This window comes from Dermacentor variabilis, chromosome 4 (genome assembly GCF_050947875.1).
Source record: "Dermacentor variabilis isolate Ectoservices chromosome 4, ASM5094787v1, whole genome shotgun sequence".
Taxonomy (NCBI): Eukaryota; Metazoa; Arthropoda; class Arachnida; order Ixodida; family Ixodidae; genus Dermacentor; species Dermacentor variabilis.
The window spans coordinates 30418432-30444971 of NC_134571.1; the positions used below are offsets into that span (position 1 = coordinate 30418432).

The 26540-nt window shown below is 47.3% G+C and overlaps 2 protein-coding genes across 4 annotated transcripts; one reads left to right on the forward strand and one right to left on the reverse strand.

Moving 5' to 3' along the window:
* LOC142578868 (uncharacterized) lies at positions 1–26540 on the reverse strand. 2 transcript variants are annotated; one of them, XM_075688523.1, is made up of 29 exons: positions 26350–26540; positions 24499–24642; positions 18974–19128; positions 18694–18905; positions 18536–18612; positions 17540–17824; positions 16162–16455; positions 14918–15174; positions 14240–14396; positions 12956–13374; positions 12106–12319; positions 11333–11542; positions 11225–11278; positions 11045–11167; positions 10814–10974; positions 10553–10750; positions 10008–10254; positions 9099–9907; positions 8770–8893; positions 8556–8693; positions 8013–8274; positions 7780–7951; positions 7510–7720; positions 7245–7444; positions 5207–5333; positions 2927–3156; positions 1041–1279; positions 740–942; positions 1–269 (listed from the first exon to the last, which is right to left on the reverse strand). In XM_075688523.1, the coding sequence occupies exons 1-29, from the start codon at positions 26522–26524 to the stop codon at positions 136–138; spliced, it is 6231 nt and encodes a 2076-aa protein (XP_075544638.1). In that variant the 5' UTR covers positions 26525–26540; the 3' UTR covers positions 1–135. The 2 variants fall into 2 exon arrangements, with proteins under 2 accessions (XP_075544638.1, XP_075544637.1); XM_075688522.1 differs by having other exon boundaries at positions 134–942.
* LOC142578871 (RWD domain-containing protein 2B) lies at positions 22449–23624 on the forward strand. 2 transcript variants are annotated; one of them, XM_075688526.1, is made up of 3 exons: positions 22449–22777; positions 22837–23108; positions 23191–23624. In XM_075688526.1, exons 1-3 carry the CDS (start codon positions 22580–22582, stop codon positions 23579–23581), a joined length of 861 nt encoding a protein of 286 aa, XP_075544641.1. In that variant the 5' UTR covers positions 22449–22579; the 3' UTR covers positions 23582–23624. The 2 variants fall into 2 exon arrangements, with proteins under 2 accessions (XP_075544641.1, XP_075544643.1); XM_075688528.1 differs by having other exon boundaries at positions 22575–22777; positions 22847–23108.

The following is a 26540-nucleotide window of genomic DNA, read 5'->3' on the forward strand; positions in this document are numbered from 1 at the left end:
TAGCGTTGTAAAAACGTAAAATTTTATTATATTATGTCGTAGTTACAGTTCTATGAACTGGATAACAAGTGTAGATGAGTCAGACTCAAGAGTTTGTAAAATTTGTTAAGAAAAAAACGCTAAACAAGCGCCTGTCTAAGGATGGCTGTAGGGCGTTCCCTTGACCTTGGAAGCCAAGATCACTGCCGAAGGTTCTTCGCGGCTGTTCGACAACGTGACGAAATGCAGGCCATCTGGCCTTTGGAAAGTCCGTACCTCCTGGAAGGATTCTGAAAATGAAAACAGGTGGGCTGTGTAGGTACAACATAAGGAGATGCCCTAAACGCAGACGGACTTCAACCCCGCTGGCAATACAAGCATTGGTCAGCATGCTAACGAAAACGTGCAGTCTTTGTCAAAAGCATGTGGTCTACTCCACACCTTGACGATAACCGTCTTTAGGATTTGTGATGCGGTTCCCAGGGCAACCATGACACTTCAGACCTCTGGAGAGTCAGTACCAAGATATTTTCAATCCCTAGGGCGTTGTTACTTACGGCATACCACAGGAACTCCAGTAAACAGCCTGTAGCCAACATGGCGGTCGCAGGCGACGTAGCCGATACTTTTGGGGAAAGGTGCACCGTTAGAGCAAATACGAATTCATTTATTGGTTGTGGGATCTGGCGCTTAAATGTTGACGTTCTGCCTCGCTGCGTACACAAACACAAGGCAATTACGCGATTAAACGGCACCGTACCGTCCACGTGAAGAGATTCTTGCTCAAGAAAACCGGAAGCTCCTTTGTAGGCGTAGACCTTGAGATTCTTTCCCACTCCGCGAGAGCGCACGAACATTAGGGTCGTACGGCCGTCAGGCGATGGCAACCAGCTGATGGATTGCACGTCGCCTGCGAACAACTTTTGCACTTCCAGCATCTCCTGGTGGTGCCCGGGAACGTAGCTGGACGCAAAAATAAAACCACATTAGCGATATCCAAACGCTTGCACGTGCACTTTGAGATTGAAACGCGCGAGTATTGTTTGCGAATGAGACTGTACTTGTACACCGACGTTGGCATGTCCGCGCCGGCGACACTTCGCTGACCGACCACCACGAAGCAAGCATCACGGTGTCCAAGAACAGCCACAGAGCCGACTGAGACTGCGGCGATGCTGGCAATTTTCTGGAGACCACGCCGGGACCAACGGTACGAGAAGACGCGGTCGAACTGGCCGATCTGCTTGGCCGATACGGCCATCAACACAGAGCCGTCTTTGGGACAGAGCTGGGCTGATACCTGCATGGTCATTTTTAAAAGCGTAAGCGTTTGTATGCTTACAATACGCGGAAAACCGTCCGTCCGCCACGTAAGACGATCGCTTTCAAGGTAGGGCCTGCAACAGCTAGCGAAGTCATCTTCGTGCTGCCTCTCCCGTCAACATGAACTACGCGAAGAGAACGCAGCGTACACGAAGCTATCACCAGTCTGCGCTCTGTCCCCATCGTAGATAGCTTTAAATATATGGCCCGTGCGGCCGTGCCATACGCAGCCGTTGTTGGTGTTCGAGTTATCACGGTTTATGATGTTTCGACGCAGGGGGATAAGGCACTAAATAGCGATAACGGCTCATGCCGATCGGAACGTCGTCAGCGCATCTGGCGCCACCACGTGTAGTAGCTTGATTGCGTCATCAGTTGACCTTTCGACGCCATCCGTAGCAGTTCGTGTTGTCGCACCGCTGTCGTTTGCATTAGCCGGATCAAGTTTCATAAAATTGATAGACACTGGGGCGCGTGGACGCGACGAAGTGACAATGCTTACGCATACTTGGATAACTCGCAGAGAAGTTTTTGCGTGAATTTGTCACTGCATCCCTGCTACGCGCACATGTCATTGTATGCGTACATGCCATTGTAGTTAAATAAGCGATTTGAATACCTTAAGTGTCCGTCTTTGGGAGGCTTTAGTTGCTCTTGCGCCTCGAAGAGGAGTAGCCGGTGACAAAGGCGCCAACCTTTCCTTTAATTGCATATCAATGAAAACTGAGTGTGCTGTATGGCAATCCGCACCACTGTCTTGTGGCTTCCATACCGGCACATATCGAGAAGGTCGGGCGACAGCGCAGAGATTTCCTGGAACTCGACATCTCAAGTTTGATACTGATTTTTTAGGTGCGGGACGACGCTGGCTCGAAGTTGGAGGGAATATTACGTCACAGTGAAAACAATCGCGCGACGAGATCAATTTTTCTATGGAGCTATGTTCCTGCTGCTAAGCACAAGAGGGCAGAATAGGACAATAAGCGGAGACAAGGACTGAACGCCACGAAGTCCTTTTGCGACACGCTTTCATGTTTGCGAATGAGACTGCACTTTTACACTGACGTGACGATTTTGCAGCGCGATTTTTGTTAGGCTATTGAACACCGATATGGAGAACTGCCACTAAATTGTAGCACAAGACGGGAGAGACCTGCCTCAAGATAAACGAGTACGAAATGATAAAGGTGGAAGCTATGTAAAACATGACCGTAGGCCTTTCGATAGATATCTGCACAGGTTATGCTACACTTCTGTTGAAGAACTTCAAATTTTGTGGAAACGAGCAGGTTTTACAGGCTAATTTTCTTCGAGAGCCATTCGACAGATTGCATGCACGCGGTGTGCACCTGAGAAGCTAAATTAAGTCTACGTCACACCGCAAGTCCAAGAAAAGCTGAAACATCTAAGTAGCTGTAAATCGACGCCTGCCATTTCGATAAAATTGTGTTTTTAAATGAACTTGCGCGATTTGCTTGTAAACAAGAAAACGTGCAGTAGAGAAAGCGCGCTTGATTCTTAGTATTTCGATTACAATTAAGACTGCGGTACTGGCCTTCTCCTGCTGTTACTGTGTGCTAGAACTGGGCAATAATAATATGCAAATGGAGTAGTTCCCCTTTACCTCGTGGCTGTAGTGAATGGGCAAGTTCTGGTGAACGATGAATCCCGTGGACGCGTCATGTACACATACAATCTTCAAGTATCCGGCAGCGGATACTGCTAGACAACCGAGTGCTTCGTAGTTGAACGGGGATACGCTCTTCAGGGCGTCCATTCTTAAGACTTGGTACAGGTTGAGAGATTTGGCTGCAGGATTCCACCTGAAGATCTCTAGAGAGCTGTAGCCCGCACCTGAAATATATTAGGATGAGTGAAAATGACACTGCGACGTGTGGAGACGAGGAAGTGGCACAATGCTTACGCATACTTTGACAACTCGCAGAGGAGTGTCTGCGTAATTTGTCGTTACATCCCTTCTACGCGCGCATGCCATTGTATGCGCACATGCCATTGTATGCGCACATGCCATTGTATGCGCACATGCCATTGTATGCGCACATGCCATTGTATGCGCACATGCCATTGTAGTGAAATTTAAATGTTAAATGGGTGTAATTGACAGGTGCAACGACGTTAGGAAACATTTCTGAAATTGTATCCAGGACCGAGTGCAGCGTGACTACACGTGAACGCACGAAGCATATGCACTCTGATAAAAGTTGCACATTGCGACCACGGCGTCTGCGGGCATGAAGCGTTGTACTGATGAGGTAGTGTACACGGACCTGCTACTGATACAGCACTAATTTTGGTGGATGTGCGCATGGCGGCATTCTTAAAGCAGGCCAGTATGCGTGGCCGCGGCGCGGTCTCGAAGCCTTTCACAAGTGTAGACCATGGCACGCAGCTATCGAAACAAGCCATACACACTACACGCGCCATTCTAAGGAGTTTCGGCGAAATTAAACGGCTGTTCGACCTCAGCATCAGTAGAACTGGCACAAACTCAAACGATAGGGAATCGAAATCATTACGCACGATTACTGGGCAGAAGTTACTGATGAACAAAACTGGTAGATATGCAAGATTGTAGAGGGAAATTTGGGAGGTCAATCAAGATCGCGCTCTTTTGGCTCCCCTACACTTTGAGTTTAAAGAGAAGTCTGTGTACAGACCCGCTGAGCTACGTTCACCGACAATCACAGGCAGTCGTAGAGTCTAGTCGGCTTCAATAAAACGCAATAACGCTTTTGCATCCTTGCCCTTGGAACTATTGACGAATGTCTCAGGATACTGTTTTTGTTAAGTGGTTGAGACTTGGACGCAAACGTCTCCACTGTCGAAAGAAAGACAGCGGCACAAAAAGTGCCCTGTAGTTTAGACGCACCATCAAATTTGCACGTGTCACCTTCGTTCATTCAGGTGAGAAACGAGTGAGCGTGGCTAAACACGATGCCCAACCACATGCGCCAAAATGAAGTTGTTTCGCCACGGGAGCGTCCTGGTGACAGGAGAAGTATAAAGTAAGGGTCGTGCGAATATGCAAGCGGGAGTGGCGAGACTGAACTGCATTGCCGAAGCGTGATGTGGCGAGTGGGGGAGTAATGTGGTGTAGGCACGCACAGATCCTGTTGACGAGCCGAGTTTTATTTGTACTGTCATGGCCGGTAATTCTGCAATGGCTCGAGTGCTTAGCTTCATTCTCGAAAGCTTGGTGGCGGGTGCACCTTATTCAGACGCCAAATGCTCGTGAAAACCATGACCTAGGGCAAACTGCAGAATATTGTAGGACTGCCCTCGAGTCGCCGCAGGTGACAAGGATTATGCGGATGTTCAAGCACGTAAGTCATGGCACCCTGAAGAGTGGCAAGTGCTGCGGTTGTAGATCTTTAGATGTAATATGCCAAGGAACTGTATAAAGAGCCAAAGACTGCGATCGATGCGATAATCCGCGCCGGTAAAGCTGTTGGAACTGGTAGGTAGCCCTGGTTAACGTAACCGTGGTCCAAGTAGGAATAGATTAAGCAAACGATAGTTGCTGGAAGGCTATCGGTCACAGATCCGACTTCTTCACGAGTTCAGGAATTGAGAGGGACACGTGAAAGTGTCGGAGACGCCACGTTACACAGATGTTAGGCAGGTTGCAGGCCTCATGTCGGGTGGTGGCGAGTCTGACTAAGGAAAAATAGGCGAAGTTCACATGTTTTTCAAGGACGAGTGTCGCACAGCTAGGACATGTTATTTAAACCAAGTATTTTTGTACGAAGATGCAGAAGGGGGGTGGCGAGTGCGGCAGTTATTGTGAAACATGCGACTAATGTGCCCGTTACTGCACCAGGTGCTACAAGGATTATCGGGTGCAGAGGGGCATACAATAGTTTGATATGTCAGCATGTCCTACCATGAACACCTAGAATAGGGACTTCCTTTGAGCACAAGGAGGGCGCGTGTGCATTGACGACAATGATGTAATCTGCTGCTTGAGTGGATAAGAGGTGAAGGGAAGAGCCTTGGGCAACTGGAGTATCCTGCACATGAAAAAAAAAATCTTGATCATTTTATGTTTAACTAAGAATCAGAGGGTAAAAAGCGCAAACATTTCAGCGTTCGCCATTGATTCCACGAAGACTCGAATCAATGCAAGAGGCCTTATATAGCCAGTGAGAAATGAACAACGGTCACCATGTTCCCTTTTTTTTTTATAAACCATTCTGCCACACGAGTGGGGCAGCTGTCCCAAGCGCTGCAATTTTCAACCAAAGCTCACCTAAACGAGCGAAGTCAGCTACTGGCATCGAGCTTGTAACTAGTTGGCCACATGCTCTGAAAACTGACGTTCCACTTGAGTAGACAGTGCTTAAGCTAAAATAACATTCGAATTGGTTCCTCCAATCAAACTTGCGGTGTTAACGAGGGTATCCATTAGCACAGATAAGAGCGGCGTTTCTCGATATTAAGGCAGCTTTGAAATGTTCTACTTATCATGAAGGAAAGAAAAGGTAAACGAAATGGCCTTTGTGTGAGGAGGAAACGATAAAAGCATGCTTAGTTTCTGGGAGCACTTTTCTATCGTAGCAGCTATAGTGGCCTTGTGCTTGCCATAATGTAGCCAGGTGGACGTCGCCGCAGAAGGTTTGGGCCTGGGGTTAGTTCACAGGGGGTTAATTCTGCAGGGCTAACTTGTTCGATGGAGCTTAGAGCTCCATCGAACAACTGGCTATGCAAATGTACGGGTCTCGCCTAACAAACTAAGAATGCAAAAGGCAAAATATATGTCGTTTTCGACGAATAGTGAAGTATATTACGCAGTGAAACTTGCTTACGGTGACTTGATTATCATTCTTGCTTAGACGTATCTTCAGTTTAACCTAAGCAGGTCGCGGCAGGTATAAAACGTCACAATAAAAGTCGTAAAGGTGCTTGGCTTGCTTAGCCGTGTACGTCATTTCTTAGGAACTAGGCTAAAGAAGGAATTGTATTTTTGTACTATGCATTGTCACTTCGGTTATTGCGTATTGATGAGGGGAATGGACAATAAAACTGATTAAGGTAAACTTCCTGAATTACAAAGTGAAGCAATCAGACTACTCAACTCCGGAGATCACATTGATACGTCGGACGATATCAAAGCATAGCATTGCTCATTTCTGCCTTATGAAATGAAATTAACAATACATATATTGTGAAATATCGAGAGTTTTCAGTGCCTTTTCTGGTCAGTTCCCGAGAAGGAACACTGGCCATAATTTGCGTAAAACGCACAGCATTGTAGAGAATGCGAATTACGCAAAACGAGCAATAAAATCGAATTGCGAGTGTGTAGTGAGTACACTGCTATAATTTAACTGGCACTAACAAGTGTAACTGCTAAAAAATTTCAAATTCTATGTTTGCTCACTTATTTTCGAAAAGAAATGGGAAGTGATGTGCGGGCAAGGTTTGGTTACGGTTAAATGCGTGTACTGCCGTCTCGTACATAGTTAACTTGCTGCGACTGCCTATTTTGTTCCTCGTTATAATGATACTATGCACAATGTGTGGCAACAACGCTGAATAAATGCGTGAAATGTTACTATTAGTACTGTGTTATTGTGGTTGATCATCTACTGTTGTCTTCACCCGCGGAAAATGCGTTGCACTGTGCAAAAAAAAAAAAAACAAGAAAACGAATGAAAGCACATTTCAATGCTCCTCACGAGCCTTCATCTGCCTTCGAACGAACGAGCCTGTTCATAGCCGTCATAGTTATTTCGTGAAGCGCGTTTGACAAAAATTCTTCCAATGGTGAGCGTTGTGGAAGGATTGTTTCTTAAGCAGAAGTAAATTCTTTGACGACAATAGGGTTTTACTTCCTTAGAGCACCTTGTAAATATTGTTAAGCAGTGACAAAGACGACATGGAATGGGAAATTAAATAAGTCGTTACTAGTTTGCACTTGCCTCTTGCACTGGGAGTGCTGTCGTGTACGGCCCCTGGAGTTCGAAGATTTTCAGAATGCCACAGGGCTGGTGACGAAAAGCCGGTGAACTAATAACGAATATATCTGAAGAGTCTCTCAGAGGCGCATAAAGAGCAGAATAGGATGGACCCACAGTGAAGACAAATATCTGTTCGTAGTAAGCGAGGAGAACCGCTTGTTCTGGGGACAAAAGAAGCAGAAGCAATTTAACGAAGTTTGCATTTATGCGCCACAGTAATATATACCTTGGAATGCGGCGCTGAGTTCATTAATTCGGTTCTTGTGTTGTCCGAGCTGACGGGTAAGCGCTTGCAGTTCGCCGACAGATCTGACGCTCTGCTTCAGCTCTCGTAAGCTGACGTTTCCAATGTGACCTGTCGTATGGAGTGTGGCAATGCTTAATCCACTTGTGAACCGTTTAGGGGCAGTAACCGTGTTGTTCCTGCTCTTCAGCATCTGCAAAAAAAGGTATAAAGTTAAGTGGTGTGCAGTAGGGCCACGGGCAGAGCACGTACAGCCTGATGAACAAATTCGTGAATGTTGACACCGTTCAGGTAGCCCGTGACGCGGAGATCGTGTACAGCTGCATTGCCTAGTACAGTTTTCTTTCCAGTTATAACTTGTTCCTTTGACGTCACCAGGAGTTCACTGGATGATACCTTGATTCCGTCTACGGTGCCCTGGACGCTAGAATTCAAGGTAGACTATTGTAAGCTTCGGTTTAGAAGAGATAATGAAGGGGCCTTACTTTGCGTTGACGGTGTGCACATTTCTAAGAGTCTTGGCACCGTTAATTCTGTATTCACGACCGTCGTTGAATACAGCGATCTTTGCCCAAGCGGCCACGTCGACGTCCTGCAAGCGCGCAGACTCCGGCATGGTCAGGGTGCCAGCAATGGTTGTGTTTCCGGTTACTGTCAACGTTCCGGAGACCACGTTGGTGCGGACTTTAGTGAACACGTCTAGTGGAAGCTGCAGTCCATTGATCTTTCCATTAACATGCACGTCCCCTGTAGAATAAAAATCGCGTGTCACTCTCCGTACAAAGATTACCCTACGACCTTTTAGCTTAAACTTACGAAGGACATCAAACTAAGCAGAACATCGAGACATAAGGTGCCGCTATTGGAGGATAGAATGGCAGAAGTTGTCCGAGCGGGGCTCGGATGCTCAACAGAATACCTAAAATACCACGTTATCATGTGGTCAAGGTAGAGTTATGTAAATAAAGGAGTGCGCATGTAAGGCATTAACAGGTATGATAACGCTAATAGCTATTCAACCGGCTTACCGCCGAACGCAGCGTTGTGGAACTTGCAGGGCACGGACAAGGTCTGATCGCCCACTGTCCGCAACGCAGAGCTCAGCAATGAAGGCAAACTGAGCCCGTTCACCAGTGGAGCCTCGACGCTGCCGCAATGCAGTGAACCTGAGATGTGAAAGCGAACCGAATTAGCCCAAGGCGAACCACAGGCAAACTTAACTGTATTTGTGTGCCGACATACCATGTATATGCGCAGCGTGCATTCTCAGCTTGGTTTCGACAATCTGGCCTTTGGAAACGCTCATGTAATGATCTTTCAGATAGTCAAAGTTGAAGCCGTTTAATGTACCTCGGAGTATCACAGGCTGAAAAAAAAATACAAGCAGGCTGATGTACCAGCTGTAGGAGCTAAAAAGTTAAGGAACAACTCTCGCGCCACGTAAATTTATACATTAGCGTCTACAGCACTTCAGGCCCAACCCAATGCACATGGAAAATCGGCGGCGCGAAAGTGGCGCGTGTACCGACATCGGTGTTGTTCAACCCCCATTGTCCAATAAGTATACTCACCCCTTCGATTACGATGTTCCTGAATCTTTTGCTTCCTCGCAGTGTCGCAGGAACGTGTGTCTTGGCACAAGTTGAATCCAGCTCTCTCATATCCACACCATCGACAAGCCCGTCAACCTTCACACCCCTGTGGAAGGTAACATCACCTAGGACGGTCGTGGGGGCAACGAATTGATTGCCGAAGGCAGTGAACACTTTGTTGCAGAGCTCCTCGACTTTGACCGAATCCACTAGTCCGCTGACCCACATGTTTCCGTCAACATTGAATCCCTTCTTCATGAACTTTCTCCCGGACACCGTTACGCTCTTTGTGGCGTCGACAACTTCTTCAGATACATCAATGCCCTGAACAGTGCCGCTCACATGCACATCAGCCATGGAGCCGAGGAACTCGAACCTAAGAGGGCCTGCAAACATCGTTGACTCGTTTTTGAAAGCAGTTTTGCTAAATAGTTCTTGTATATTAACTTCGTTTATAGTGCCACGGACTATGAGTGGCCCGAGAGCTTCCAGACTGTTTTCGAAGACGATGTCACCACTGATCACTTGATCTACTCCTTGAAGCATCCAATTGCTCATGTCCTCTTGTGAGACACCATCCAGAAGAGTTTCGAATTCAAACCTTGGCGACGTTATGGTGTTGGAGAATACCTTCTCTCCTGCGATAACTTGATTTCCTTTCAGCTGAACAGCGTCCAGGTAAAGTTCGCCGAGCGAGACTCCTGAGAAGTTGCTTGTGCGCACGTTAGCGTGGCGTGGAACCGTTAAGTTGCCGGTGAAAATCTTGCGCCCAGAGACAGCCTGGTGAGCTGGTAAAATAATGAAAGGCAAGCAGCGGCGACATGCCATGAAATCATTAGAGGAACGATGAAAGTACGCAAAAACGCTGTGTACATAAACAGTACTCACCAGAGTAAAGCATGGAGTCCTGAAGAAGTTCCGCTGCGCGAACACCATTGATCCTGTTTCTCACGATGAAATTGTTCGCCGTCAAGCCACCGTCCACGGTTAGCGTCTCGAAGTCCTTAGGAGCAGTGATTAAGCAGTTTTCGTCGAGGCTACAGAGATCAGCGATGGCCACACCGTTTATGGACTCTTCGACGACAACGTTTTTTACGTGTAGGTTTCTCATGAAGACTTTAGGAGCACGAACAGCCTACAAAAACGGGAATAGTGACAAATATAAGTAATGTTGAACGTATATATCATTTTAGTTCAGGCGAGGGATACGACTATCCATATATTATCAGGAGAATAAAACTTCATCGTAAGACCAGTGAGCTGTCAGCGCAGACATTTTGCCACTAAACTACTTATTTACGTGATGTTTACGATTCTCGTACGACTGTTCCTGCATTGACTGAACCATTAAGTTGCGCCCAGAAGCACGCCTCGCAGGAAAACATTCATATTAACCGGGTGAAGCGGTGTTTAACGAGTCGAAGGTATCATACCTGGTTACCGCGGGTCAGAAGCGAATCTTTCCAGAAACCGAGGTTGACGCCGTTGACGAGCCCTTTAACGACGACTTCTCCAGCGAGTCTGAGTTTGGCGAACACTTTTTCACCGTGCATTACTTTTGGCCCACGCCGCAGAACGAAGGACGACGGTACGTGAAGTCCATTGATATCTTGGCAAGTGAGATTTCGTACCTGTGCAGCGCGCAACAGCCTTAGTGAACCTTTGTTTTTAAACTAGCTCTATCTTCAACGTACCTGCACGTTGTTTGCGAAGACAACTTTCTTAAAGTTTGGAAACACAGGTGCGTCTATGCGGAGGGCATAGCGATACAAGTCGTCCAATTTGCGATCGTTGACTAGTCCCGTAACGGTTACTTTATCTTCGAAAACAACCTTGCCTTTGAATGTCCACGTCCCTAAGATGGAAGTTATAAGCAGAATTCGTGAGCAATGCTCAAAGGCTTATTCACTACAACTTTTTTTTACCATTCATAACGGTGGTGCGCCGCCTGCGCAAGAATTCGGCCAACTGGGATAAGTCCACACCGTCGACAAATCGTCCAACGGTGCTATGTCCGTCGATATGTATACTGGCAAATGTTTTTCGCCCTGTAAATGGACACTCAATACTCTCTTCTGCCGCTCTCAAACGTGCAATTGGTTTACCTGTGATCCGCTGTATTGGCGTTTTTACCAGCATGTCAAGCTGACCCTTCCAGTCTGTAAAGAATAGTTATTGGTCATGTGGAATATGCGCAGACTTTTTGTACGCACCAGAGGCCGGATCCGGAATGTGACGAATTCCGTTGAGAGCGACGTTTACATGGAGCTCCCGTGCTGAACAGTCGGCAAGGAACACTTTTTCAGCCGTAATTGTGACGTTCTGGTTGACCAACACAACGTCAGGCCCTGGTATCTGGAGACCATTGACAGTACCGCGGACGCTGACGTCGCTGAACTGGACATTCGTATATTCGTGGGTAGCTGAAGTGAAAAGCACAAGCAATGCTACTTATTTGCTCCATGAACTGGTTTGTGCTCATTTGGGTTACATCGAAACAACTAAGTGCGAAATTTCAGAACAGCAGTTGTATGGTTCTACATATAGCCCGCCCATTCGTGTCGTCCCTGCATATATGGCAAAGCATCATCACCAGTGAGGAAGTTTGCTTACCTCCTCGTTACCCTGAGTAGTGTAAAGTGCATGTGACCTACATATTGATATCAATGGCTATTTAGACAGCCATTCAAGGAGTAGGATGAAAAGACCGCATGCTACTCGCTTCTATATTATACATTAATATAATCTGTATGCTGCAGGACTATTTCACTTCGTTACCAGGAGCGCTCGACAAATACTCGGACAGCTTATTCGTCGTAATTTCATAGTACCAGTATGAGAATGAATTCTGTCAAAGATGACACGTAATGATAAGAGCTAAGATATGAAACTTGAGGCAAAGCTAGCGGACGCACAATTCCCAGCAATCACGAATTGTACACCAAGCCTCCAAACCATGAAGATTAACTCGTTCTGGAATGGTTACCTGTGACGACTTGGTGTCCGTGGACCCACATGACTGAGTGCCAGAGATCGTGCAGGTTAACGTTGTTGAATAGTCCGGAGTCACTAATCTGCAGCATACCCTCTGCAGCGAGGTCGCGCACAATCTTGCGACCAGTTATGACGTGGCTTCCATGACGAGTCAATGCATTCCGATAGAATTTGTCTATGCTAATGCCATTGCAAGATCCAGCAACCTAAGGATAAAAAAAGATGTCATTTTGGCGCGAGCTTTCGAGCTACCGTTCACAGCCGAGTTTTGTCGCTCGAAAATAATGAGGGAAATTTAGTAAGAACGCCCGTGCGAACAGGACCTAGATGCCAGCTGCGCATAGTAGGCATATCGGCAAATAAAATTCAGGTAATGGTGGCAGCTGTCAAGTGGTAAGCGATAGATCATTTCTTCTCAAACAGGACTATTCGCAGAGTAAACGACGTGGTTGTCTGCTTTGCTGCTTAACGATTGCCTCAACGATTACAACAATAGATTTATATAGCCAAGTACGAAATATTACATGAACAAATAACTTGAGAAGGAAAATGCTGGCGATATTTTAATATTTACACGGTCTTCGGTATTGTGGCTTCATAGCAATGCTGTTCACCTAAAGAAAACCTGCAGTAGATGTGGCTAATAGCCCGTGTAGATTTTAGCATAAAATGAATAACGAGGAGGTCTAATGGAAGTGCAAAAGTTGCTCTCTCTCGCAGTAGCAGCCCACTAATGAACCTGCAGAAAAGCCACAGTTGGGCGCATCTTTTTCCGTATTCACGCGTTCATTGGTTAAAAGTAAAGATCTATCCTTATCGCACTGAAGACAAGAGCAGCTTACGTGCAAGACATGGGCAGTAGCATCTGTCATGGTGAGTTCTGCACTCTGAACTTGGTCGCCTTCTGTGAGAAGGAGATGATGAGGCGAGAAGACCACGCCACTAAGGCCAGCAGTGACGACGTCGTTGAGGGCATGGACCGGATTCGCGAAGCGGATGTTGCCATTGAGAGCATGATTCCCAGAGACTGTGACGATAGTAGAGACGTTTAGTCCGTTGACGGGCCCGTCGGCCTGCAAGCTCTGCACACTGAGGCGCTCGAACGACATGGGAACGTTGGGGAACTGAGGCGCGTTGGTGAAAAACAGGCGGCTTGGAAGGTTGGAGACTTCCTCCTTGTTTAGGTAAATGGTCTCGAGTTGACCAAGTTGGCAGCCGTGCGCCGGACAGTCCAGTGTGAGGTGATCAAAATGATAGTCCCCTGTGCAACACGAAAAAGTTATTACTGTGGCATTAGATAAATGAATGAATTCGCTATAGCGAGACTCTTTTCCTCATTTTGCATTGAAGTGATCAAGCGGGGAGAACGCAGTGAATGTCCCTAAATTAAAGCAGCAGGTACACGGGTACAGAGTACGGCGGTCGCGAGTGAGGGGGATTGTAAAGCTCTCACAAAGGTCGCAGAAGATTTACGTCGGACTGTGCGCTTGTGCTGCACAACGTGGCTACGTATGCGAGAAGCAAATGTCGCAACCTGAATGCGCCAGAATATAGATAAACCCAGCCGAACCGCCGCCTCGCATCTAGCACCTTCTGGGGTGGTAGCAAAGCTTCAAGCTATAGGCAAGGCGAGAAATAACGAGAACGCGCACTTTTCAGTGGCTCTTATTTGGACCTTTATGCGGAACGCAAAATCGAAATAGCGGTCGATCAACAGAAGTGCAAGCCAAAGAACCCCTGTCGAAAAAAAAAGGAGCTACGTAAAATATCGCCTGGGGCGGTGACGGGGGGGGGGGGGGGTGCGAATGCGTTCTCCGTCTTCTTTCCCCCTGCCCCTTCCGGATAAGGTATAGTAACCGCCCTAGAATTTTCTGGAAGTTGCTTGGCCCAAGTCGAGTGTTTTCGAAGATCACTTTCTGGATTGAATCGTTGCCACCTAACTGAGGCTATCTTCTATACCTGCAAGTTCTGCAAAGTTTATATCTGCGAGCTACTCGAAACCTTTTACCTGTTAATCTTACTTTCGCAGTCGAGAAGGAGTTGCATTACACTGAACACATCAGTTTAATATAATTCAAGGGAAAAAGAGAAAATGGTCAATCGGTCAAAATTAACACCCAGCATACCGATAAGCGTTTGGTCCCCGGTCAGCTTCAAAGCATCGTTGAGTTCGGTCATCATCCCACGTAGGGTGTCTTTCATTGCGTTCAGCTCTGTTTGGAGTTTCTCAAGTTCTTCCAGATCGTTAACGCGGTAGCGCTCCCCAGACGCTAGTTCTTCGAACTGAAAGTGAAAAGGAAGAAACTGAAAGTTCTAATCTCACTGAACGGTGCATAAGCGGAAAGGTTGCACTAGAGGTTGCGGACAAAGGAAAACAGGGCGGGCGACTTTTCTTATATATGTACGACTAAGTTACAAAGCTCTGAAAGATTGCTTTAAGAGCCCAAGCAATTTCACGAAAGGAATATTTGCCGTGGTTTTTTTTAAGCATTTTATTGCAGTGATAGTAATGTTGGCTTGGTAGCATACAGCGCGATCAAATGAAGTCGAACTTTTCGACAGTGAGTAGGTATAGCGGTGCAATGTAGTGCGAGATCGAGCGCCTGAGATTGCCATCTGAAGGATGCAGAGAAAGAACAGAATAGGTGAAAGGCAGAGGTTAACTAGGTTAAGTGTCCGGTTGGCTACGCTGCACAGGGGGATGGAGCAATGGCAGAAAAGGTGCGAGAAAAAGAAGAATGCATCAGTTCGCATACTAGTTATTCAGAGGATGCAACTGCACATTATGCTGACTTGAGACTCACCTGCTGAGCTCGTATGGCATCCTGGACGTACAGGTCCTGGAAAACTACTTCCCCCGGAATGCGTATGGTCTCACGCTTATCTACGTAGTACACTTGGTCTAACTGGGAAACAAGTTTCTGAGCAGACTCCTCGGTGGCCAGCTGCGAGGACTCTATGCACCAGCGCAGGCTGTCGTCGTACCAGCGCTGGATCTGGTTGTCGTGGTAGAAGTCGACCTTGTACGCGCCTGGACCTTCAGTCGAAGGGTTCGATACGGCTGGTTGGGAAGGGAGAAAGCATGTCAAGCTTAGTCAGCAATAATACGAATTCATGCAAAGAGACAAGCTGCAGTGTTGGAATTTTTGAAGTACGTGCTGGCACTGACTGGAAACCACTGGACTTCCGACTAGTACATGCAAAAAGTAAGTCGTTCGAGCTTTTGATATATCGTTGGCGTATTGTACGAGACACGAGTCCTTCAAGGCTAATAAGCTACCGACGGCCTGCTCACAGGAATGAATGCTAAGGCTAGTGGCACAATCTCTTCATGAACGAGCTGAAAGCTCTTACTAGATCGCAGAAGAGGAAATTCGAAAAGAAACAGCGAGAGTAGTGAGGTCGAAATTGCGCGAGCGATCGCATGTTGTGTATTGTCGCGTTACCAAAGCTTTACTGTCCTAATGTGAATTCAGCCAATATTTTCAGCACACGGTAAGTTGCTAGGAAGGACAAGAAGCGCAAAATAGCAATTATGCAAGGTTCAGAAGTGAAGGCGGTCAAGATGACAGACACCGTGATATTTAGTAGGGTGATGAGCAGGGCTGACTGGAGCACATTCACGATCACGTTGGGCTGAGTTGTAAGACGAAATCTATGAACTACGAAAAAGGAAGGACGAAACGCAAACCACCTTCCTTGTCGTAGTCGTTGAAATTTTCAGTGTTAGAACTCAGTGCTACATAATGATATTTAGTTTACAATGAAACATGGTTGAACATCGCACAACGTTAGCGGTTGGTGCACATTATGGTTGGTATATTCGCCACATGGTGTTTGAAATGATATCCAACTTGGAGCTCTTGGATGGAGCTGGAGCCCTTTGAATGCGGAACGAGTTATATTTGAGCTATTCGTGTGAGCTGGAAGTCGTTTACACGAGCACGTACGATGCGTATATGGTCATGCACACAAAAGTCAGCGCTGGGCAGCGCGACGTGCCCAAAGCCGCAAGCGGACTGGGAATACATGCACGCGAGGAGCGCACCAAGCAGCAAATCCCGAGAAGGCTGCAGGAGGTGGAAGGTCAAGTCGTGCACGCCGGGTCCCATCGTCGACTGGGTGTGCTGAACTTCGGCCAGGACGAAGTGCCAGCCGTTGAACTGATAGAGATGCACCGGCTCGTATAGACTGCCCACGGCCAGAAGAAACTCGCCGCCGGCGCCTTCGTATGCGGCGATCTTGGTAGCACCCGTAGTGTGAAGGCACTGGAACGGTACGAATTTGCCGTCCACGTACTTGTAGACGACCGAGTTGACTGCGTAGTTGCGGTGGTCATCATCTGCAGCAAACAAATTTCGCTGCCACTGTGACGACGCCTCTTAACGTGTGCAAATGCATGAATTATATGACCCATTCCGTATGAACAGGCCAAAATTTCTCCATCAGAAAAAAAAAAGAATATTGCTTTAAGTGCGGCCGTGTCCAACTGAGCTCTCGTGTTGCTTTTAATTTTCGATACTAGCTCACTTGTCCTGAGCGTTCATTTGTAGAGGAGACTGCCATGCAGAGAAATGCTCCTCTTGAGCGTTACGTCAGTCATTAGCGCACACTTGCTAGTAGTAAGTCTTTACAGGCAGTGATGTCGGTGGTAGAATGAACAGAGATGCCGTTAGCGCTTCCAAGAAGTCCTAAAGTCACCCAGATGTTATCGCGCCATCTTTGTTTCCAGGCTGCTCATACGAGGAAACACTGTTAGCAAGTGCATGTTCTACTATCTGCGAAATGTGATGTCTTGGCTTAAGATGGTGTACCACATCAGGCAATTGACACCGCGGCCGCGCAAATAGCCTTTCTAAGATTTCGCACAATTCGAGGGCGTTTCGTAGACTGTGTGCTCGCGTGGCACACCGCACGTATACGGCTTCACCTACCAGTGTTGGTCTCTCGCCATGATGAGTCACACCGGTGGTGAACGAAATACGGCCGTTTTACCGAAATGTATACGAAGTGAATTGACCTCTTCGTCATTAACAGGATGAGCCAACACGGTGACAACTTTGACATGAGCGCTAACCGCAGTATTGACTTGTAAACCGTGCTTCCCGTCATTGAGATTGTGGAAGGAACCAAAATAACACTGCACGAGAACTTAAACACTCATTACTTTTGCATAATTAATACATTTCTCAAGCCGAATGAGAGTTTTGTACAACTCCGAGGTAAGATATTGAACGTGGGCTTATCTCACCGAGGAGAGCGCTTTAAGAAGAGTACGGGTACACCTAATTTAACACGCGGTCGTGCACTGCCGACTCGCTCGAACCTCTACGTTTGCGAATCGTAGCATTCACATATGGATACGTGCCGGAATAATAGAGCAAGTGCAAGCGATGAATCCAACAAAATTTAAAGGGAAGTCTTACATTGTTCATATTGGTTAGCGATAGCCAAGAAGAACTCCTTCGTCGAAGAGTCCGGTCCCAGTGTGAAGAACTCTGCGTCCGTCGCGGCGTACGTGGGAATCTGCTGCAGAGTCTTCCACGTGTTGCGGGACAGGTCGTACTTGTAGATGACCGTGCTCACTTTGGCGGTGTCCTTAGAGAAGCGCTTGTTGACTACTGCCAAGAAGTCCAGGTTGTGAATTGAGAACGGCTCGAGGTCGCACACTACCCTGCTTTCCACTTGGGCGTACTTGTCGAAGTATGTGGCTGCGGAGAATGTCCAAATTAAACAAAGTGACTTGCAGTAAGCGCGGCGGCCCGACAAGGCAGTCTAACGTAGATTATGTCAGAAGTATGGAGATGTTGACGAAGTGTGGACTTCTGTGCACAGGCTTGCACGGTGTTTCAGCTTCGAAAATATTGGTTACGATTACGTACGCCAATAAAGTGTGATGTGCTTAAAAGCATTTGCACGCATAGGCAAGTTCCATGAACTTTAAGAAATTTGCATAGAAACAGAAGGTCAGCTCATTTATGTATATGACGGAAGCTGCAAGCGTCCCGAGGCTGAAGGTCACTATTCAGCGAGTACATCAGGTGTACACATCGTCTTAGACCATATTTTGAACGCTACCGCAATACAGAAAGTTATGACGCGTTACTTTGCAAACACTGTTAGTGCTTTCTTGTGGGCAAGTAACATGTTCAGGCCACTGCCATACGGCTTTGTGAATGGTTTTGCTTGCCTGCCGAGTATTAGGAATACAAGGTTCTGTCAATGGACATAAACCTCATGAGGCCTTAAACTGTCGCGTTAATGACGAAAAAAAAATGCACGGAACGAAGGTACTTTCAAATTTAATGCTTAGCCGTCACTTATGTACCAAAGGGACTACAGGGCCCTTGTATGTCACGGCGTGAAATCGCGAAAGATTTCAATAGGGGTAGTGGGAGCAAATATTAGAAAATACGGTATACCTCTCCAGTTGTAGATAGAAGTGAACGTCTCCTTCCCGGAGTTCGCCAATGCCAGGTTGAACTCTCCGTTCGACTTCCTGCGGGTACGCAAAGGCAGATGGAATGTTTAATTTGTGCTACCTCACGTGTCGCACAGTGAATAATGTAGCAGTACGAACATTCTCCAAAAGGCAGCGGAAGTCGGAGAAGCGCTGTTGATAGTGTGGTCGATGTATATCTTCTTTGTGTCCTTGTCAAAGAATTGAAGCTCAGCGCCATTGGGAAGTCCAGCGTCAGCGGCGACAATGTAGAGCTTGTTATTAAAGCTAAACCCCACAACATTTCTCGGGTCAACGCAATCCGTATGAGCAACAGGAGTCCACTTGCTGCCCTGTAAGAAAAGAATATTTAGGGAAGTGAAAAATAAAACGGGGGAATGAGGGCCAGTCACGGGCTTACCGTCAAGGTTCCCACGGTAAGTCTCGGTCGTATGTCTCTTGACCCCGCAGAAACGCACACCACATAAAGTTCGCCGGCGTAAGGCACGAAGCTGACAGACAGCTGTCGCTCACACAAATCAGAGAACGGCGAAAGACGCTGAAGACGATGTACGCCTGCGAAGACGCGCAGTAGGTTTGCAGTTTTGAAAGAAACAGAATAGCAGAGCTAGCTAGAAAGTGCCACAATGGAAGTTACAAGACCTGCCGCCTCTTGGACAAAAGGAACGAGAGTGTCTACTGAGAGTTAACAAGCAAGCGAGTGTGGCCATATAAGCGAGGTGACGCCACCAACATTTCATCCGGGGCCCGCTGCCTGTGCACTAGCAAGCCGATACGAACGAGTGTTTTCGAGTTTCTCAACTATTGAAGTCGAGAAATGAAACCCGAATCTGATTACGAGGCACGCCGTATAGTGTGGTTCCTTAACGTGCACCCATTGCACGGGAGTCTTAGAACTTCGCCCCCATGTCGAAGTCTATGAAATTAAATTGAAACTGCACAGAACCAACTGCTTGTTATCGTGAATTACAACTGTTCGTTCGCAACGCGTTCCGCGAGTCTGAGGACGCGCGCCGGCGTCTCAGTGCGCCAAAAACAAGACCCTTGAGATCATGGCACGGGAACTGAAAGCGTAATGTGGCAATTTCAGAGGCCACGCAAAACCCGACACATTCGGAACTGTCCTGCTCTACTACCGCAAGTAAGACGTAGTTCTAATTAGCCGAGCCTCGCGTACCTCCGTTTCTCTTCCGATTACGAGACTGATTACTTTCGTCTGTATATGCTCTGAGGGACAAAGTGCACGACATAGTTCGAAAAATGGTAATGTTAATTCATATTACAGGGCCATTAGCTTGTTGGCCGTATCGGAGAATGTTGCCGAGGCAACTTGGAATACATTCAGGGCAATACTTGATCTCAATCAAGAGGTTTGTGTCCGAACGGGACATCCAGCAATGGATTGCAATCATTCGTGCAGAGAACTGATCTTCAGGGTTTTCTGAAACCGGAAGGTAAATTAGGCATCAAAACTACCTACTGGTGCACTGAAGTGCGCCCAAGGTATCTAAACTGAACTAAACCGGGTCGTTACGATTTTTTCACATTCCATAACGAATATAAAAAGATCGAAATGAACAGTTTTCGATTCAGGCTATCAACCTTCTCGGGAGATTTTCGTCGAGGCATTGTTTGAATCAGGAAGGCAATCAAGAGCTCTCGGCCTCCCCATATACACTTCCACGGAACGCTTACTTCAACTTGGCATGCATAACACGCTAGAGGAAATAGCGGAAGCACAGGAGAGGGCCTAGTTCATCAGGCTATCTACCACACAAGCTGGAAGACACATCATGCTGGAGCTGGGCGTTCCTCCCAGAATAATCAAAACAAAGTTTTGCAGCATCCCTCGAGAGCAGCGGGACCGCATCACTGTCCTCCCGATCCCACGAAACGTCCATCCAGAACACAACGTGGAAAGACGTCGGGCGCGCGCGAAGGCTCTCCTGGAAAACGCTCATGAACGGGCTTCGGAGAACAGTTTCGTAGACGCAGCGCGCTACGCCGACGGACAGGCCTTCGCTGTAGTTAGCGTAAATCATGAAAGGCAAATAACGAACGCAATCTCGATTCGGACGATGTCCTCTGAAATCGCAGAGCAGGCTGCAATAGCGATGGGCTTATTGGACGACAAGAGGACATCAATCTACAGTGACTCGATATCAGCTGTTAGGGCATTTGCCAAACGAACCATATTCGAGCTGGCCCTACGGATATTAGGAAGCAAAGAGATGAAGCCACACACATTGATCTGGTTTCCAGCCCACATGGGACAGATCGAGGGTGCCGCGCCCAACCTCAATGAGTTGGCACACGGAGCTGCGCGAGGGATCATCAACCGCGTAGCTACCGGGCAGCGTGACGCCGGGGGTACTGACAATTGGGACTTTCCTTCCTCGTACACCGAAATTACTAAGCACTTTTACTTGGCTCGGAGGATCTACCCCCTCCCACATTGCAAACAATAGACCTCAGGCTTTGACACTAAGGCTTCTACAGACGGGGGCATACCCAAACCCTCTACTTCACAAGACGTACCCCGTAATTCAGACGACAAATGCATGTGCACTATGCAATGACTCGGCGAACTTACCTCACATGCTCTGGCGATGTCCCGCGTTACGCGGTGATGAAAGTAACACTTGTTCACGCTTGGATGCTGTCCTACGCAGCCCCAACCTCGAAGAACAGTTATGGGCTTTCCAACGGGCCCGCGACGCGGCGGAGAGGCTCGGCCTCTGTCCCGACGTGGAAGCGGCCCGCTGCGCGCTAGGGCGCGACCTAAAGGACCCTAATAAAGTTTTTCATCCATCCATTGTCTGAACATATGACTTAACTATGCTGCCTCTGAATGCACACGAGCTTACGGTCATTTTAGTTGTAGCTCCACTAAGGTGATTTTGAAGGTGTGACGTGGTAAGGGACTCTTGTCAGTAATACACGAGTCAACGTGCGAAAATGGTGAGGGCGAAATAGCTGTCCAGCGTTGGAAAACTTGTCACGTGGTAGTGACGGTGAAGAAAGCAAAAGTGAATGGCGAAACTAGCGTTTTAGTAGGCGAACTTGTGCCCACAAAAGCAAGTTACACTTAAAGCACAGCGATAGCGGCGATCCTCGGAAATATGATCAGCGGGTCAAACGCGTCGGCTTTTTATACACCAGTCGTGGAATGTTCAAGAGTAATCACTGGGACCTGCGTGTCTTCCAGAAAGTTCTACACCATTCGCGTCGCTCGTACATGAAATCAGATTACACAAGGTTCCGCGACAGACAGCGGATGGAACCATCGATAACATTCCAGAAACTTCGGATACATGCAGGCGCGTCCTGCTCTGTGCGATAACATTTGTCAGGCGGTGAAATGTTTATCGGGTGAGCACAAGTACACGTGTCACTATGCAGAATCTGAAATGAAGCAAGTTCAAGCTGGGCCGACAGTTTACAGCACACCGGCACGACCGTTCAATGAAAACGGGTTTATCGAGTGCCGTGACCCTGGGATGTAACCTGAAGGAATAGCAGCTTACAGCACTGTCGAGTCCTGGCACAATTTATACTCCAGTAATTCGTAAGTTATGTAAATACTTTGTTTAAACTGGTTGAACCTGTTATTTTGCTCGCTCAGCAGTAGAAGCGAAACTGCGATTTTCGCTGAACGAGAACGAAAACTGGAACAATGATAGTTTCAGTTGAAGACCCGGATTTAAATTGCCTTTCGCTAAATTTGTCAGGACAACGACATTATGCATATAAGGGGTTCTTAGGTGCGACTGAAAAGCAACAGCAGACTTCGAACTATCCGAGTGGCGAATACTTGTACGTTTAAATGAAGCGCCATTTTATTCGCTTATATAGGACCCCCGTAGATGGCGGCACCCGTCCTGCCAATGTGCTTTCTGCAAGTATGGCGCCCCGCAGGTAGTAGCAGCATGTGGTACGTTTGCATATGCGATTTAACGTTAATTTCTTAAGTCTTGCCGCTGAATGATTGATACCGTAACAAACCATGGAGCGAGAGAGCTTAAGCGAAAACCTTGGATTACAGCTCGCGGAAGTTGAAATGCTGTCAAGCATGTACCCTCGAAGCGACGAATTCAAACTATTGGGTGCGCATGCTGTTAGCGAATTCAGAGATTTTCTCGACGGAAAATGCGACGGGGTCACGTCTGCTTTGGATTTGAACTTCACGATCAGAACGGAAGCGGTGAGTGTCGCGCTGTTTACGCATCGGTGGATGTAATAAGCGCCCGATTTTCTTCCTAGGGACCAATAGACCTGGACGTTCATTTGCCGCACAGCTATCCTTCAGCGTCACCGGAAATCGCAATCAGAACGGATTGCCTGGATAGAGCCACGCATAGTGCCTTGACGAAGGAAGCCCTGGAGTTCCTCGCCTCACAGCCATCTGGATCGCTGGTTGTGGGCGACACTGTGGACTGGATCAGGGAAAATTTCCCACGGTTCTGCGCTTCAACAGTCGCCCAAGAGCCCGTGCTGAACAGCCAGCGTTTGTTTACAAGGTTGTGGATCGTTAGGTAAGCTTTCGTAAAGCACTTTTTTGTGACGGAGGTCTGGTAGTCCGCATTACGCATTCATATGATCTGTTTGACTTTTCAGTCACCACATATACAACAAGAATAAGCGGAGGCTCATCCTCGAATGCGGAAAGGAAGGAAATTTGACCGGTTTCTGCCTCCCGGGGAAGCCCGGAATAATCTGCTTCGAAGGCCCTTTGGAAGAGTGCCTGAATGCCTGGTCGACGATAAAGAACCTCACGTGGAAAAGGATAGGCCTGAAGCACCAGGAAGACATGGAAGTAGCTGATGGGCAAGATGTGGGAAGTCTCAGGAAGTTCGAAAAATTTTCCGAGCTTGCTTTCAACACTAAACAAAACGCTAGTAGGGACCACCACATGGACATGGGTGAATTCGCAAGGTTCTTGAGTGAACACGGCTGTGAAAATATCTTCGAAGTGCTTTTCGGCATCGAGGCCAAGATAAACAGCTAACGTTTCACGCTTGTTTATTTGTGATAAACTTGTCTGAAAACAGCGTGCGAATATTTCCTGATTGTAGTACGCGTGCGTAATGTCTATTCACGTCGGCGGCTTGTAAATCAGAGTTGCTATGTAAAAGAACACGTAAAACCTAGCGCCTCGTAAGTTCTGGAAACTTCACTCGATGTGGACAGTGGTTTGAACATTCGAGCAAGCAATGAATGTTGCCGCTACTGTTCTGCATGTTGCCCGATGATCCTGTTACCCTCAATAGCTTTGGATCTAGAGGTTGGCGAATATCACATTGGACGAATAAGTATAGTGAAACGCAGACGAATATGGTTACAGTCAAGTATAAGACACATAAATACATGCGTATACATACAGACATACATAGAGAGAGAGAAAACCAGGCTACCCTCCAAACGTAAGTACTTGAGCGATGCTACAAGGTAACAAGTATTTCATTTCAAAAGTTTCGACCGGTGGACCGATCATCAGGGTTTACATTTTCTTGTAAACCCTCATGAAGATCAGCCCACCGGTCGAAACTTGATATCAGATACTTGTTTACCTTGTGGCATCGCTCAAGTGCTTTACGTTTGAAAGGTAGCCCGAGGAATTTGTGTTTACATATATAATTACGATTTACGATATAGAACACAGCTTCAATGGGCACCACAATTCTGCACTGTAGCGCATTCTTTCTCGTTGTGGCGTCAAGTCAACTTGCGTTTGTTGGGTGATTACGCCCCCTAATAAAGAATAAATTGTGAGGTTTTACGTGCCGAAACCACGACGCGATTATGAGGCACGCCGTAGTGTGGGAATCGTAATTTTGGACCACCCGGGGTTCTTTAACGTGCACCTAAAGCAACGTTTACGCTTTAAGTTTACCGATATTTCGAGATCGTCCGTACGCGACTTACCGAGACTGTCCTTGATAGAGACGTCGAGTGATGTGCTGCGCTTCCCTCGTCTTCGACCGGAATCGCTGGGCAAGTTGTGCGCTGCTAAAATGGAATCCAGAAGATCATCTACCGCTTGGTCGTATTCGTGCAACTCGGTTGGCCCTACAAGGAGAGAGTTTTTCTGGTGTAAAATTAAATTGTGCCGTTTCACGTTCCAAAACCACAACCGGACTACGAGGCACTCAATGCGCGGTACACGAGCGTTGAGTGTACCCTCGAGCTCAGCTGCACTACGCCATAGCCACTGGCTACCACAGCAGATAGACGTTAGAGTGACATTGTTTCAGAGATTGTCTTCGTAGAGGGTCTACGAGACGGCGGTGTTACATGTTTAGCCTAGATGTACTGCCAGGTATCCTTAAGACAACGGTGTAACATTTCTACGAGGACTGATGTCCATAAAGTATAGATAGCAGACCACGAACGCGAGCGATGTTTTATGCACTTGTAAATGTTTAGCATCGATCCACGCATGCGTCCGAAGCTCGGCAGTGGGTGGTATAGTTTTGAACCCTTTATTAACCCTTTATTAGTATGCGTGCAACGTTTGTATGCGGCTCACGTGATGAATCGCATACGATTCATCTCATGAAACTGATTTCGCGCTAACTTGAGCACGGTGTTACATTTCGTGCCCCCACGAAACTGAACATGCGCGTAACGCTGTCATTGGTCCACCCCCGTGTGCACGTTAAAATTTGCGCAATGGACATAATAATAATAATAATAACTTCTTTATTTCCATCAGTGATGGAGGAGACTGCGGGTAAAAGTCGCTTTGGGCAAGCGACTTTATTAGAGCCCGCAGCCTCCTTTACAAGGTAAACAGCGTTTGAACAGGAGACATATATATACATAGCAATTGACTATATGTGAAATATGCACAAATATAAAGGCAAAAACACAACTTATCTGAAAAAAAGCCCTTCAGTTATTTAAGAAAGATTGAGTGACAATGTTCAAAATAACGCGCCCTCATTTGCACCAAATATAAAGTTAGGACCACTCCATTATGCGAGGTCCGCAGGCATACAAGCCGTGCTTAATACGGATTGATCATTCGTAAGTTTACGGAATTAAAAAAAAAAAAGTTCCGGATCCGTTCTGGAGGGCAAAGCATGGTAAAGATCCGGTTCGATATCCTGGACGCGGCACGGTGCACCAGTAGGCAGCGTAAGTGGGGTCTACCGTACGACTGCAGTCAACCCACAGAACAGGCTAGCTTTAGAAATGGCTGCGATCCATTGCTGGATATGCCCTGCGGACGCCAGCCTCTCGATTGATTGGCCGCTTGAATGAATTTCAAGAATGGCGCCAGTGTGGAGATATGCGCCATCAACCTCGCCGTAAAAATGCACTGTCGTTCCAGTAACTCTTTAGCAAAACGCTCATTTATGAATCGAAACACAAAACTGGGGCGCCTATGTATTTCGCCCTACACGTTGGGAAATAACATATCGGAACTGGTTACATTTCTTCGAGGAGAGCAAACCGAATTCACGGCGTTCGTAAAAAAAGATCTGGAGCGCTTCCATAAGTAATTTATTGGAGAAGCTATATTAAGCTACACATTTTGAAATTTGCCACTCATCGCTCATAACATGCCCAGTATTCGCACCAAATATAAACAAGGATGCACGTTTACTTAAGCGAAGGCACCGTAGAAACCTGCTAACGCCTCGTATTATGCAGGAAAATATGGAGAAAGCGAGTATTCAGTAATTATGTTGCAATGCCTGTCGGACAGCTTAAACTGCAGTTTCCGGAACCCACCAAACACATGGCTTAAGTGAGCGGCACTCTTCTCACCGGTCTCGTTGAGAGTCGTTTCCGGTGTGGCTACCGTCCGTCGCAGTCCGGGAATTACATCCGTCAGCAGGCGTGTCCAGGAGGCGTGCGCTGAGGCTGCCGCAATAACCATCAAGGCGGCCGTCAGCTGCCACCCCAGCTGAAACGCCATCTGCATGGGGCGAGCAGACGACATGCGTGCACCTATCCAC

Bases quoted from the DNA above. Each gene is read 5' to 3' on its own strand.
- LOC142578871 (XM_075688526.1), top strand. From the start codon at position 22,580: ATGGAGCGAGAGAGCTTAAGCGAAAACCTTGGATTACAGCTCGCGGAA. The intron at 22,778-22,836 runs GTGAGTGTCGCG...TTTTCTTCCTAG, and splicing joins TCACGATCAGAACGGAAGCG to GGACCAATAGACCTGGACGT. The intron at 23,109-23,190 runs GTAAGCTTTCGT...TTGACTTTTCAG, and splicing joins ACAAGGTTGTGGATCGTTAG to TCACCACATATACAACAAGA.
- LOC142578868 (XM_075688522.1), bottom strand. From the start codon at position 26,524: ATGTCGTCTGCTCGCCCCATGCAGATGGCGTTTCAGCTGGGGTGGCAG. The intron at 24,643-26,349 runs GTGAGAAGAGTG...CTCTCCTTGTAG, and splicing joins AACGACTCTCAACGAGACCG to GGCCAACCGAGTTGCACGAA. The intron at 10,255-10,552 runs GTATGATACCTT...CCGTTTTTGTAG, and splicing joins TTCTGACCCGCGGTAACCAG to GCTGTTCGTGCTCCTAAAGT.